Source organism: Triturus cristatus, chromosome 7 (genome assembly GCF_964204655.1).
Source record: "Triturus cristatus chromosome 7, aTriCri1.1, whole genome shotgun sequence".
Lineage (NCBI taxonomy): Eukaryota > Metazoa > Chordata > Amphibia > Caudata > Salamandridae > Triturus > Triturus cristatus.
In genome coordinates this window covers 435,960,865-435,977,013 of record NC_140590.1, presented here as the reverse complement: position 1 = coordinate 435,977,013, position 16,149 = coordinate 435,960,865, and the positions used below count along the sequence as shown (strand labels likewise).

The following is a 16,149-nucleotide window of genomic DNA, read 5'->3' as shown; positions in this document are numbered from 1 at the left end:
CTATCTCTGTCCTAAGAGAGGAGAACCAAAAACTTTTCTTAGCAAAAGGGATTTTCTAACTGGCATATCTCGTCAACGAGGTACATTATCTACAATGGTTATAAAAATATTTTGAGTGGCAGTTATAGTACTCGCATTTTTTAATACAACAATATACTGATTTTAGTGTCATTCATTTGAAATATTACAATTAAATTTGAGAGGGGTGGGTGTGGGAGTCTGATGTTTGCAGACTTGGGGTTGGGGGTGGTAAATCGGCACACTGTGTACCCTGGGGGATGTACTTGCACCATAATCTCTGGATAACTGTGCTGGTTGTTCGTTTAATAAAATCAATAAAATATGTTGTTAAAAAAAAAAATTTAAATTTGAGGCAATTCAGGTATGGTTAATCTTCTATTTCCAATCTTCACAACTGGTTAGGGGACTAATTGCACTGGATAAAAAAGTTTTTGGCCTGTAACAATAGTGCTTCACTGCTCATGGCCTTTTTAGATTCCTGTGGCTTAGAATCCATCCAGACAGACTGAGAGAATCGAAAAAACATATTCCACCACTTTTTATATAAAATGCACAGCACCTTAATGACAAACAATAAAACGTGAACAAAAACAAGTGACAATATGCCAATCTCTTTTTCAAAGGGAGCAAAAGCTCTCCTTTGACGGATGGGCAATTTTAGTGTCCTATCTTCAGATTCGACTGACTTTGATATCATGCAGGTCCTGTACAAGTGAGGTTAGGTAGAGGACATATGGATCTGTGGAAGAAACCCAGGCAGGAGTGCAACTGTTGCTTTTAGACACTGTTCTCCACATTACATCTGTCTCTAGATTTATAATGCCCGAGTAGCAACCATTGCAGAATGGTTGTGAAGTAGGTTAGGAACATGAAAAATGCTTCAAAACCATAAGCAAAAGAAGCACACACTAAAATCAAGAGACAGATCCCCTAAGGCAAAGCTTTAACATTGTCTAAGGTCTCATAGAAGGATTTTTTGATTCAAGCTCAAATTGGACTTTATCTTCAGGATTACCTTAAAAATAGTGTGAAGTAGGACCCTGGCTTTTCCTAATGCAGTGCATGGTACCTTTGCTTAAGGAAAAGTGCACGGACCCCTGCTTGGTTAAGATGATCGCATGAAGAAGGCATTTTTCAAATAGAGGAGATCAATGTCACAGGAGGCGTATGGTTTAAAACATGCACGGGATAGCAGCATAAAGCAAAAGGATAATGAGTGAGAGGCAGGGCCCCAAACAGGAAACGGAAGTAAGCATGTCTGTGTGATGCATGATGGCTTCAGTATTTTAGAGGTAGTGACTGCCTGCAACGTAAGTTTTACTGGTAACAATTGCATCTATTTACTACTGTGTTCAAGTGAATAATTTCCAAGCTGCATCGTACTCACGACAAGTAGGATAATTCACCTAGTCAAGCTGAATAAAGAAACATATTTTTCATCAAAATGCATTTTAAATATGATATTTCATGAGAAAAATGTCAAAGCTGGTGTGTTGTCTCTTGATGTGGTTGAAGTCTCTGGGCCACAGAGCTTCGCTGAATGTGTCTTTGACGAATAAAATTTGTTTACAAAAAAAAAATGCATTTTAAAAAATATCAGAAAGAAAGAAAAATAACTAGTCTTTTTTTTTATAAAGCAAACCATATGCATACATATGATGCACAGATATGGAAAAAGGTGCTGACCCCCTAGGGCCACCAGCCAGCCTGCATCACAATGCACCGTTGAAGCTCCATGACAGAAAGAGCTCTTAGACCTAGGGAAAACAAGGAAGATTCTTTATATAGTAATATGGGGCCATATGTATCAAAATAGAGCTTTGCTATTCTCAAATTGCGATTATCAGCGAATCGCAATTTGAGAATTGCAAATAAGGAATACCTTCCCATTCATTCCTATGGGCTAGAAGGCCCATAGGAATGAATGGGAAGTCATTCTCAATTTGTGATTAACAATTAGAGAATCGCAAATTGAGAATGCAATTTCAAGGGTGTCAGGGTGTCAAAAAGACACCCTGTTGCACCCCTGAAATGTGCATGTGTGCACATGTAGCACACATACATGCCCTAAGGGCAAGTATGTGTGCCACATGGCACTTTAAAAAATGCAAAATAGTGCATTTTTAAGTGAAATCGCAAATTGCCACCAACTTGAAGTTGGTGGTAATTTGCGATTCCTTAAGGCCAAATTGCACTTTCTTAAGAGCTTCTTACATTGCATTTAAGGAATCGCAATTTGCGATTCCTTAAATGGAATCGCAAAATAGGGAATCTGCAAATTTTCCTAATTTTGCGAGGGGGATTCTGTGTGATACATTGCACACTGCTAATTTGCAATCGCAAACGCTGAAATTCTGTGAATTTCAGCGTTTGCAATCGCAAATTGGCTTCATACATATGGCCCATAGATACTTAATATGGAAAATTACTACCACAGGTAAGAAATTTTACATTTCTCCAAAAAGTTCCCCACTTGTGATTCTTAGACTATTTATTCTACATTTCCTTGACACCATGTGCATTGTTCTCCAAATGGACACCTGACAGATCTAAGAGATGCAAATATCTTTTAAATTCCAGTAGCAGCTTTACTCTCATAGAATAAGCAGATATGCTGGGTGGTTTTCCTTCCCACAGGAGCTCTCTCTGCTCACTTTCAGTGGCTTTAAAATAATCTGATCGTACGGGGTGCGGCGAGTTTTGCAGGATGTATTGGAAGCGTAGCAAGGACATCATTTTAAATAATGCGGCACGGCCCAATAGTGACAACGGGAGTAATTTCCAGTGCCTGACGTCGCTTTTAAGGCGCTGCAACCGGGGCAAAAGGTTCCGATCGTGAAACAATACCGGATCCTTGGTGACATACAGCCCAGGTATTGGAATCCATCACATGCGTCTACTGTATTATAGCCTTTGGGCAGAGAAGGGAACTTGCCCCATAACACATAAATGACTGATTTGGACCATTTTTGTGAATTTTTGTAACACTCTATTCAAAGAGATGCTCGGTGATTCCAGGTATAATAGGATGTCATTAGCGTATAGGGAGTTACGGTCTTCCCAACCCTCCGACCACAGGAGCCCCCTAATAATTGGGTCTTTGCGTAGCCACATTGCTAGTGGTTCTAACATTTGGGCGAACAGCAGTGGGGACAAGGGGCAGCCCTGCCTAGTTCCTCTCTCAAGGGTGAACACTGAAGATTTCCTATTATTTACTACTACCTGGGCCAGAGGATCCCTATACAGGAGTTGAATCCAGCTCAGGTAGCCAGGGCTAAATCCCATTTTACGTAAGACTGAAAACATGTGTCAAAAAATTGTGTCAAACGCCATGACGGCGTCCAGAGACACCACACCACCATGTCTTCCCGTAATGTGTCCAGTTGTCCCATTACTCCGTGCAAGCGCCGCAAGTTAAGGGAAGTGTTTTGCGCCGGCATGAAGCCTGACTGGTCAGGGTGCACTAATCTTGTAATTACCTGCAGCAGACGAGTAGCCAGCAATTTCGCCAAAATCCTAAATTCTGCATTGAGCAATAATATTGGACGATATGAGGAACATTGACATTTTGGTTGGCCGTTTTTATGAACGACAACTATTGTGGCCAGTCTTTGATCTGCCGGAAGTACTCCTTGTTCTCGACATTCCAGGAACATCTTAGTGAGATGTGGCGCTACCTTGCCCGCGGCCAGTTTATACAGCTCTATGGACAAACCGTTGGGACCTGTCACCTTCCCTGCCTGTAATTTTCTTATAGCCCGGTCAACCTCTGTGCTGGTAAGTTCCCTATCTAGTAGAGAACGGTCTTCTGCTGAGAGGGTGGGGAGGGGCATGTCAGACAATAGGGAGACTGCCTCCACATCCATGGAGTCGGCGTGAGATTCATAAGTTTGTCTAAAGTAATTTCCGAATTCACTTGCGATTTCCTGAGGGTCCCTCAGTTGGTTTCCGGATTCATCAATAAGTTCTACGACTCGTCTGTTTGCCTGTTCCATGCGATCTAGCCAAGCCAGCAATTTCTCTTCTTTATCCCAAACTTCGTAAATTTTGCGGAGTGTGACCCTATACTGTGACTGCGCCGATTCAGTGACAATGGCAATGTATTCTTTGGTTTTCAACTTTAGCAGACGCTTAGTCTCTGTGTCGCCCCCGTGTACCCTTCCCTCGAGCTGCAGTATGTCGGCTTCTAACCTTCCAAGGAGTGCAGTTTTCTCTTTCCGGGTACCAGCAAACTGGGAGACCACATGGCCCCTAATCACTGTTTTAAAGGCTTCTCAAAGTGTCTGGGCGGATTCTACAGATCCCTCGTTCTCTTGAAAGTAGAGCTCAACTTCCTTCATGACGTTTGTTTTGACCGAAGTGATTTTGAGGTACCAGGGATATATTGGGGCGTGATCCGAGATGTCCCTTGCCAAATGCTGTGTCTCTTTAAATTGCCCCAGCTGCCCTGCCGGCACCATGATATAGTCGATTCTGGAGAGGCTATTTTGGGTTCCGGAGTGAAATGTAAACCGTGCCTCCTTGGGGTGGAGTGCTCGCCACACATCCAACTGTCCAAAAGCTCCCATTAAGTTGTGGACCTGAGTTCTTGATGTCAGCACCTCTCTTGGGGGATACGTGTCTAATGCCCCGGATACTATCGAGTTAAAGTCATCTTCAATTAGGAGCAGTCCTTCAGGAAGAGCAAGTAAGAGATCCCCCAGGTCTTTGAAGGCAGACTTGTGGAAGCCCAGCAGTACGTATACAAATACTTGCGTTATTATACGGCCTTCCCACATCCCAGTTACTGCCGTGAACCTACCCTGCTCGTCTGTCCTTGTATAGTCAATTGCTATCAGGAAACTTTCCCTGATCATTATTCCTACCCCCCTGGAACAGGAGCTGAGTGAGCAACAAGGCTCTATCCCCACCTGGTGAGCGCCCTGCATGCATTCCCAATCAAGTGTGTCTCCTGCAGGAGGACCACGTCAGGTGATTGTCGCTTGAAATATTGGAACACTATACATTTACCCACCGCTTTACCCTACTAAGGGTATGTATTTCCATGCAATTACAACACTTTTCATTATGAGTCACTTGGTTGATGTTGCAAATACTTATCATACGGCAACCTTGCGGTGTGCATTAGTCCGGTCCCGCTAGGCCTGACCCTGCCTTTCACCAGTACCAAGGCAGGCCCACAGTTCTGAATATCTGGGCTTGTTCCGTCTGTTGAATGATCCGAGCAAGCCTCCGAGCCCAGGTGTCAATTGGGGGACGCCTCTTATTATTATTAGGAACCACCGCCTCTGGCCGGCCTCCGTCCATCCAACCATTCATTTTTGTGCTGCATCCAGGGTGTCGAAGAACCATGTCCTCCCTTCGGCCTCTATCCGCAATTGTGCTGGGAACAACAGAGTACTTAAAATCTTTGTCCCTAAGCTTGATTTTAATTCCCTGGAAGGAGCGCATTTGCTTCTGCACGCTCATGGTAAAATCTGGAAAAAAGCTCACCACGCTATTTTCAATGTTGATAAGTGGGGCATTGCGGGCTGTTTGCAGGACAATGTCGCGATCTCTGAAATGAAAGTCTCATCTATATAGGTCTTGGAGGAGCCCCCGGTTTAGGTGCTGAGGGAGGTATTTAGTAATCAGTATTTCAACGAAAAGGTCAAGTGTGAGCCCCTCCGCTCGCTCGGGCACACCAAGGATCCTGACATTATTGCGGCGAGACCTTCCTTTATAGTCATCCAGTTTGCTTTCCAAAACTTTACTCACTGTTTGGAGGTGCTGGATCTGTTGCTGCATAGCTTTGGAGTCTTGGCAGAGATCGGGAGTAACACCCTTCATTGTTTTGACTCCTTCACTCATTTTCTGGAGGTCTGCTCTGATGAGTGTCACTTCCGTCATTGAGTCGATTATGCTCTCAAGAGAGGCTCGCACCCCTGTGATGGAGTCCATGATGTCCTTTAGAGTAGGTTCGTCTGTCTCTTGTCGTGGCCCAGACATCACCTCTACAGTGGTTATTGCATCTGTGTCTGCAGTCTTGGACATAGCATATTTGTCAAGCTTTGTTTGGTGGGTATTTTGCGTCCCTTTGTCCCCCGACATTGCGCTTCCTAGGGATCAGGGAGGAAAGTTTATCATTTCAAGTTGCCCCTTTTCCCCAGGATACTGTGTGTTGTCTGCTTATGGAGCATCGCAACTGCCAGCTCCAAACGTTCTTACAGGGTTCTCGCAGGGGTAGGGGGTGGGGTATACGTAGGCGTTCAGATTCCTTGCCCGGTCGCATCTAAGGCGGGAGATGGGCGCAGGCCAGTCTCTTTGCGTTGGTCGTCCACTCACGGTCTTGCCAGTCAAACTTATTCAACTGCAGTGTTGCGGAGCTACCGGGGGGTCAAACACCCGGATTGACTCTGCGGGTCCACACGAGGGTAGATGCTTCTGTCAATCTCACTGACACCGGTTGCAGGAAAGAAAGACCCACCCGTGCAGTCCGCCATCACTATTGCTCCAATAGGCGCCCCTCAGGTGTCCTCCCCAGTGGGGCTCCACTAAAGCGCAGTAACCAGGGATATGTTTGCGACTTGTTCCCTTGCTGCCCCTAACGAGTAGGCGATCACCTTTTTGCCTCAGAGCCCACAGTACACTGGCCTCGGAAACGATAACTTGGGTGGCGCCGTCATTTCAGTGTCTCAAGTCTGCTCACCGGAGGTCCGCTTTTGCATTTTAGAAGGAGGGCCCACTCCTTTCCAATCGAACGCAACCGTGTCCGCGAAGCAGGGGTGAGTGATGTCTGTGTGTCCGCCCGGGTGAAGTCCCCTCGGCCAGCTCGGGCTGGCTCAATCCCTAGGCGATGGCTCTTTGCGGCACCTGGTATCCCTGTATGCACGGTGTGAGGCTGTAGACGGACGCAAGCTTGTTGCTGCTGTCTGGGGGTGCGCACCGGCTACTGCGTCACTCACTGCAACTCACGGCACCTCCACAATCTCCCCCAGGCAATTCCGCTGGCTACGCAAGTCCGTGGCGTCTGACTGTGCACAGGCCCCCGAGTTCCGCTCAACGTTTCTCCTCCGTCCAGGTTAGTTTCTGCTTGCAAACGTCGCAATGCTTTCCGCGCTTGAAGGGCTATATGTTTTCTTGCATGGAACGGAGCAGCAGATTAATGAGCGGCAGAGGTAGGAGAGTTACAGCGCTTAGGTAGCGCGTGACCATCTTAGTCGACGCTTGGCCACGCCCCCCCCGATCTTGTCTTTAAAGAAACAGATATGCTTTCTTGATCGTAAAGGTTTTAGTTTTCTAACCCTTCTAGTTAAGGTTAATGCTTACCGAAGAGCACATTTCTACAAAAGAAAGAACTGAGCGGCATTTAAGCTCACATCAAACAGAATCTTCTCCAGTGTCCCTAACCAGTGCGAATCTCCCATGCGGAGTCCACAGGATAGGTCAGAAAAATTCTTTGAAAACGCTATGTAAAAAAAAGTGACTATGTATTTGGTAGCTACATAACGTATCAGGTGAAGAGTATTCATGATCGGTTTCAGACAAATGCAATAGCTATGGAAGGAATTGAGGTAGGGTGATGGAAAATAGGTCAAGACATTGAGAAAATGCCCAAAGGCGAATCCTTTGAACTTTAGGTTGTAAAGTTTAGCAGTATTTTGAGCTCTGGGTGTTTTTAAAATTGTCAGCACAAGCATAAGGAACACCTCTAGAGCTGAATTGTGAGACTTTACCACACATGCTGCTAGGTGCAATGATGCTGAGTGATAATGCAGAAAGTGTCCATGTTGTTTAGTGAGAATTTGGCAATCCGGAATGAATATGCTGTTTGGAGCAAGCTTGAGCTACTAGGAGGTTCATTTCAATGTAACAGATGGTTATCAGGGAAACTGTTTTTATAAAGAGTATGCAGATACCAGGTGTTGGATCTGGCCCTTTTTGCAGGGTCTCCCCCAGATGATTCTGGCTTCTGTTGCTGGACCTGTGGTAAAGTGCCTATTTTCTCTTCCTATAATATTTAATTAAATTCTACTAGTGGGCCTGCGGCCCTCACTGTGCCACCCACTAAAGTAGTACTTTAAAACATCTCAGGTCTGCCATTGTAGCCTGTAGTGCGGTTCTCAACTGTCATTTCAACCTTGCTAAATAAACCTTTTACCAGGCCAATACATTGTTTTTAATACATATAAGTCACCCCTAAGTTAAGATCTAAACACGCACAGGGCAGGGTGCATTGTATTTAAAATGTAGGACATGTATGCTAACAATTTTACTATTCAACAAATGCTTTTATTTAAGGCTGTTTCACAGCAACCTTTACACTGACGGCGCCTAAAATACCATGAGCAGTTGTTTCATTGGGACCGATTTCTAAAAATAAGCATCAAAGTTAAAAGAAACGTGCGGCCGCAGAATTGAACGCGACCACCATCTGTTTCAAATTAACGCGACCACGAGACAGGCAAATGTAAACAAGCGCGGGCGCGATAACTGGAAACAGTTGGCGCCGCTGCTCGCTCCCGCAAGGTGGTTGCCAGACTTGCACGAGTACTCATTAGAAACAGTGCAGTACACGCATGAGTTTTCGAAAAAGTACAGACCTATTCCAAGAGGTCATCTCCTAAGCAGCGCATGGGCACTGCGCTAGGCTCGACCTAAAAAGAAGGGGGACTGGGAACAAATGGAAAAAAGGTCAAGTACCCGAGCTCCCGAGAGTCTACGTTTCCTTCATAGAGGGTAACTGTTTCTAGGAAAGAGCTGACCTGTTAGGACAGGTGAGAAGTACTCTATCAAGGACAATAGGTTGGATATTTTAAGGTCAGAGGGGGAAATTCCGCCTTGTTGAAGTGCCCTTACACACCCAAGGGGGTGTCATGCTTCATCATTGGGCGCTGCTCCGTGTGGGGGTGGTGCTGCTCTACCCCACGGGCCACGCAAGAGGGCTCTTTGTCGGCGATCTTTTGGAGGAACGCCGCAGTGGTGAGTACAGGTGTGCGGTGAGTTGTGAGAGTTAAAAATATCACACTAGTAACCTGAAAAGACTTTATTCTGGGGTCCGTGTGATATGGTTAAAAACTAGAGCCAAGAGGAATACTCTTAAACAGGTAGTCAGAATTGTGAGTATTTTCCTTCTGCGTATCTCAGTGCAAGTGCTGATAAAAACTGATGGCAAGCAGCGCATTGTGCTTTAAAGGCACTATATCTACTTTAAAATTCAGAATTGAAAATCTCCAATTCTATTCATGGGATTTTTGTACTTATGGTATCATTTTAATTATTTAATTTGTCTTGTTGTAATTTTAATTATTAAAATTCACTCTATTTTTCTAAAATTGGTTTGGGATTTTTCTGGTTTGTGTTTTCACTTTATTACTATTTGTGTGCTGCATACATTCCTTACACAGTGCCTCTAAGGTATACCTGACAAAGTACCAGACGGTAAAGCACAGGTGAATTCAGTGGCATTTTGCAGTTTACCGTAACAAGGCTTGTGGTAGTTGCCTGAGTGGGGCTTCCACTCCCCTCAGCCAATAACCTAATTTCTTACACCAGGGAATCAATATTAATTTCTCCTGATAACTGGTAGAGCACCTAATGCTGGTAAAGTGTAGGCATGTGGCACTGTTGGAAAGGGAAATAAATCCCTCTTACGTAATCTCAACACCACAGTTAATGCGCTTCCAGTAAAAGGATGAGTGATCTGGGACATCTTTACTGCAGTATGCAGAAAAGATGTCATGTTGACTGTTCTGATCTAGATATCCAGACTGATGATAGGCAGCTAGCCACGCTACCATAAGTTTTAGTATGCTGCTATTTAGAGAGGACTCATTCAGCAACCAGGAATCTGGACTGGTAGGAAGTGTGGCAGTGTTATATACATCAGGGTATGGTGCGCCTCTTTTGTTTGGGTTACCTCCCGAAAAGACAGCAGCACCGGGCTGGCCAAAGAATTAGGGTTGGTGGGGGTCTCCAAGAGCCTTGCCATCTTATAGTTCTTTGTGTTTTTGAGGCCCTCCGTTCTCAAGAGTTTGGTCGTGTCCCTATGAACAACTAAATAGCACAGCCCGGAAGCAGGAATAAAATGAAGGGACAGAGATGGCACCACAGGATGAGCCTACCTGATCTGTTTTAGATTGCTAATGGGACTGCTCATATCACTTGTTCACTGGATCCTTGCATTTGACCCTGTACTGTGCTCCTCTGCTTCTGGCTAGGTTAACATTATAGAAATATCACATCCATAATTGCACTGATGATGTTTTGGTTCTCTTCCATGTTGAAAGACTCTGGGGAAATATGGCCCACTGATTCACGCCAATAGGATTTTTTACACTTCTCAGTGCATGTTGATGCCTGCTTGCAGCACCATTCACTGAATTAAGAGTGGCTCACTCCTACAACACAATGGCAGCTTTGAAAAGTCTGCACCAATTCGGGAGCTAGGCTTGGCCCAACGGTGCAACATAGTCTCTGGAGAAAAAGAGGTTTGATCTGCAGAGCAAGAAGAAGCCTTCTCTGGACATTAGCAATGAGCAGGTTGTCTGGTACTGGGGGAATAAAGGTCATGAAATGCAGTGTTTTAATATGTAAATTATATGTCTGTGATTCCCATATTGTGCCTCACCACTGCTATTTTGGTTCCACTCTGAGCCTTTTGTTATGGCATCCAGATATACAATGCAACAACTGACGTGCCTACAACCAGCCAGGACTAATTGTGTTGTAAGTGGTTGTTAGCTGTTTAAGATAAAGTAGTAACATGCTGCAAAAACGGCCCTGTAACAGAATCGGCTCCCCAGGGCCCAAAACCGGCCCCACCCTGGCAGCCCACCGGGGAAATGCCGGGTGCCTGCTACGGCCAGTCCAGCCCTGGATATAAACTCCAGGGGCGATTCTGTCCAAAGTAAGCGCTATAAAAGAATTATACCCTACATGAAGAAAATACCGAAGCACAACATCCTGGAAACAGTTAATACTCGTAGGGAGTGCAAGATTAAGTAATGCGTGTGAAATGTAAACAGGAACTGAATCGCGGACATGCATTATTGTAACTTTGTTTTGACATGAATTGTTCATAACTAGTCGCTCAGAGTTTTTTGCCAGTATAGTTAAGGAATTGGACATGAACCTAGGGCCCGATAGGGACCCGCTTCAATGTCTGTTTTTAATAGCTACCGGGTCTGGGGCCCGTAGGCACCCAGCCCACTTAAAGCCCTGTCTTTATCAAAAACTGCTTATAAGTAAATAAAAAAAAGAAAAATCACCAGATGGGGAGCAGCATGGTGGCAAATGGCCGACTGTCCTCAGGCGTTAAGCTGCTACGGAAGAAGTGACATCTCTGCCCAGCAAGAGCATGTGTTAAAATCATAAACTGGCAAAATAATCCTGCCAAAGAACGCGACACACAAAGCCACACTCTTTGCGTTTTTTCTTGCTTTATAATTTGGTTCAAACCCTCTGGTCCATCATAACTGCAGAATTGATATGTTCTTTTATTTTGCATTTTTCTGTTGCAATCACATTGTACATTAGTCTTCCTCGTTTATCACAATGTGCAAGAATTGAACAGAAAAGTGAATGTGATGAAGCAGAAATATAAGCATGGGCAGCAAATCACTAACAGTGAAGATGGGCATCAGAGGCGTCCTGGAGTGGCAAATGCGAAGAGGGCTCTTGAGAGCTTCTTTGTCCTAAAGAGTAATCCCAAGATTTCTGGCCTCCATGGCCATGCCCTTAACAAGATAGGCCACGCCCCTTTTAGAGAACCCACTTTCCCAACTTCTTTGTATCCCACTTAAAGCCCAGGCTAAAGTTAACATTTTTATTGTTTAAAACTGCAGCTTATGCAGCTGATGGTGGCAGGGCCAGTAAATGCACACGATACTGCAGATTTTCCCAATTTAAGTGGCACAGGCTTTAATGTGCATATGCTCTGCACCTTATTTTCACCTTCTGCGGTGTTAGGCAGTTTACAAACGAGACATCCTACTTAAGAACAATGTGAATGACGGATAACTTTTAGACTGAATAACTCCTTAGCTGTGAAAACATTAACATTTAAGAATGACCTACTGTATTTTTATGAGTGTGTTGATTCACAGAATAAATTGACCCACTGAATCTTAGTGCTCATAGAATAAATGACACGTGTCTCAAAAAAAAAAAAAAAAAAATTAAATGCAATGTTTTAAATTTCTAGTTCTGCCAACAGATTAGTGCGAATGAGTGTGCGCATTGTCAAAAGTAGGGAGGATCCCTGAGCACAATGCATGCTATCTCATCAGATGAAAAAGAGCGCAAAAGCCTGCCTCATTTGTAGAAGCCCTATACTGGCCTGCTCACGCAGGTTCTTTATGATAAAATTAATCTTTTCCTTTTTGATTAGTGAATTCTCAGTCTGCATGCAATCTAGGAGGGTATGGTGAAATCCTGAAGCAATATTAGCCAAAAGAGCATGTGCCAGATTAATGTATTCCGAACATGATAATTAGAGATTATACAAATCAATGAATCAGAAGTCACTGAAACAGAGTATGGCTTACCTACCCAAACTAAAGGAAGGGGTAGAGGGGAAAAGAAAAGCAAACAAGCATTGGCGAAGTCAATAGGTCTGGACTACAAGAGAGATATCGGCTTTGTCAACGTCTTAGTCATGTTGTACAATAGAGGATCCACCTGCCGCAACATGACAGAGTAAAAAGAAAAATTTAAAAAGCACTGACATGGCTAGTGTTTTTTTTTTATTGCTGGCAGGATGCATGGGGGGAGTGGAACATGTAGAGTGTGGGGGAAAAATTACTTGGCTAGTGCTTTTTTTATTGCTGGCAGGATGCATGGGGGAGGGAACATGTAGAGTGTGTGGAAAAAAGCTTATTTTGTGTGATGGCAAGTGGGGGAATGCAACGACAAGGAGGGATTGGGGGAAAGCATAGCTAACAGGAGGGAGGGAGAGAGGATGCATAGCAACAACACGGCAGCAGAGGGGACAAGCAATGAGAAGAAAGAGGGCATGGAGGAGAGGGATGGGGGCAATCAACAGGTGGACGCACTTACTAAAGCATATCCGCTATTCATTGGTATACTGAAATTATTCACACATAAATGACAAAGCACAAAAGACCAAGAGGTTTGTTGCACTATTGTAAGATTTGTATTGTTCAGTAAACATACAGGCTCAGATGTACGACCGTTTTTAGTGCTACAAACGGAAAATCAGGCTGTTTGTGACCGCTAAAAAGGGTTGCAGTATGCACAAACCCTATTTTGCGAGTCGCTAACCTATTACCGACTCGCAAAATAGGGTTTGCAAATCGCTATTAAGAAAGGGCGTGCCAAGGGCGTCCCTTCCTAATAGCAAGTCGTACTGGTATGCAGGATTGTTTTGCCACCGCATATGCAGTCGCAAAACAATCGCTGTTACCACCTACTCCAAGTAGGTGGCAAGCCAGTCGCCAAAGGGAAGCGGTCACTGTGGGGAACCTCTTCCCCTTTGTGAATGTATGTGAAAATATTTTTGAAGAGCAGGCAGTGGTCCAATGGAGCACTTCCTGCCCTCAAAAAGATTAAAAGAAAATGTTTACATTTTTTCTTTTAAACGCATGCCCTTTTCCTTTAAAACTGCTTGATTTAAAAAGCAGTCACAGACATAGTGGTTTGCTGACCCCAGCAGGCCACCATCCCTGTGAGTGCTAGTCCTTCCCAATGGGTCGCAAATTGCAACCTGCCTCATGAATATTGATGAGGCAAGTCATTTGCAACCCTACTGAGATTTGCTAAATGTGTCAGAGACACATTTTAGTGCATTCCGTTTTGCGAGTTGCAAATTGAGAGTCACCCCCCCAAAAAAATCACAATTTACGACCCGCAAAACAGAATGGTCATACATCTGGCACAAAATATCTAGAAATGTACTATATCATTTGTCAACAAAGGAATCCCATTATACTGTAGGGGTCAAATACATTTTTAGCCAGATGCAAAACGTTTCACTGGTCCCAACCCTTTCCTTATCTCGGAGAGCACTAGGAGGGGTTGGAGAAACCATTGCAATTTACCTGGGTGACAGCTTTTCTTGGGTTGCCTGCAGTTCCAGAGTCCATCACCTAGAAAAGGTGTTTCAGGAAGCTTTTTGGAAAAACACTTAATGTGTCACTTAAATTAATTTCCATGTTACCCCGAGATACACAAGTAATTTCGAGACATTAAGTAGTATTATTGGAAGGAAATGTGCCAATTTACCTTGATATATGGACCCCTGTAGTTTCACCACCAGCCACTGTCTATTATTTCTGTAAATGTAATGTGTCTGCTGTAAGTAGTAATTCATTCCCTCATCTCTTTCCTTTCTGGAAATCATCAGCTGAGAAGCAGAATCAGAACTAGACAGGTTCAAGTGGATGACGTTCTTTCTTGGTAATAATTTTCCCAGTGCAATGCTCCAGTCCTAACATTGTTAAGATGAACTAAAGCTTTTCCAATACTTTTTGTTAAAAACAAGGTGTTTATTCACACTTTACATAATAATCAGGCATACTATGCTCATTGCTGCCGTGGGGAAAAGTAACTTAATTTTAAGTAAACTGTATTGAGTTCTGTTAGATTAACTGATTTAGTGGACAATTCAATGCATATAGACAATGCAATTTAAATCCATTCTATCGCAGCCTCTACTGCAGAAAATAATTTAAATAAATTAGTATTCGAAAAACGATTATAATGTCAAATTGTCAATTAACCAACTCTTCTGTCGCAGACTTCAATAAGATAATTTAATTTCAGTAATATCAAGAAGAATGCTACCACAACCTTTCTGGTATGGAAAAGATGCACTTCATTTTTGCAACACAAGTCACTTTACCTCCAAGTGCCAATAATTTAATATGCTTCGTTTTAATCTATGTACCATGTTATAATGCTATATCAAAAGGTCACCACAGATGCTTGATTTAACTCAGAAAACAATAGGCAAATTCTACATTTCATAGCATGAGCTAAGCAACGTTCTAGCATACGGATTGCTAACAATTTGATATAACCCATTCTAGAAAAACAGCACATACAGCCTGTTTTTTGATGCCTGCTCATTTGTGCTGTAATTCTTCACGCCAGTCATCCTCGGCTCTTGTTTATGGTAAGATGTCTCTAGATTTCGTATTGAATCCTGCTTCGGCATCCTTAGAAGAGTTAGAAAAAAAGAACTTTAATTGGGAATGGAATGGAGGTAACTTCTAAATTTACAAGAGCTTTGGAGTTTTAGAAAAACAAAATACTTTTAGTTCATTGTCAAAACACTCAAAGTATTACAGATTCAAAGCAATACCTACATTTCTGAACCACATTAAACCGAAAAGTGTTATACTTTATTTTATAACAGAAAAAGGTTTGACGTTGTGTTCGTCCTGTCTGTACATCCAAAAACTCCAGGTTTTGATACTCTAAGTGGACTGAACAAATATGTTCGTAATCTTTTGAAATGACACCGAACCACTTTGATGGATGGTAGCTGCATATTGTTGTATCATTGCCATCTAAATAAAGCATCTGAGAGACTTCGCAAACTTAAGTACTGGACCAGCTAAGAACCCGATTAGGACTTGGACTGAGTGATATCCTAAAGTGGGATTTCGCTTTGCCCAACCACAACTGGTCGCTGTTGTGGCACTTGGATTATGCAGGTGTGTGAACACCAGAATGAATTTACGAGCTGGAAACACCAGCCAGTAAAATCACATGAGGTTTATGAGGCAAGCGCCTAGCCCAGGTTCAACCCCCCCCCCCCCCCCTTCTTTGGCACAAGGGTAGCATGCAATAGTTCCCCTGCAAGTAGACTCCTTACGACCCGTATTTACACTGCTTTGGAGCAGGTGGTAAATGGGAGTGTCAATTAGTACACAACAGGGGATACAGTGAGGAATTTGAACAGAAAAAAAAGATGAAGATATTTATTTCAAGGATTCAGCAGATTAACGCCTGAGAAAAATGATCACCCTTAAGTAGAGGTACAGCACCCCACCTCCTTCATCATGGTGCTTTCTCAAGTTTACGCTCCTCACCTTCACCTCAACAAAAGTGGGAAGCATCTCTGTGCCTAGTGGAGACATAGAAACATGGAGGCTGAATCTCCAGAGACTACAATATCGGGGG

At 43.6% G+C, this 16,149-nt stretch overlaps 1 protein-coding gene across 10 annotated transcripts in view; it reads right to left on the bottom strand.

Moving 5' to 3' along the window:
- Window positions 1-16,149, bottom strand: part of MAP2K4 (mitogen-activated protein kinase kinase 4) — an 834,137-nt gene that overhangs the window by 624,598 nt on the left and 193,390 nt on the right. For 6 of the 10 annotated variants that reach the window (XM_085616753.1, XM_085616754.1, XM_085616755.1 and 3 more), the window contains one exon: window positions 15,066-15,179. The exons of the other annotated variants lie outside the window; for them this stretch is intronic. In XM_085616753.1, the coding sequence (XP_085472879.1) occupies window positions 15,066-15,179 (114 nt within the window). The remainder of the gene's footprint in view (window positions 1-15,065; window positions 15,180-16,149) is intronic. 10 annotated transcript variants of the gene reach the window in all.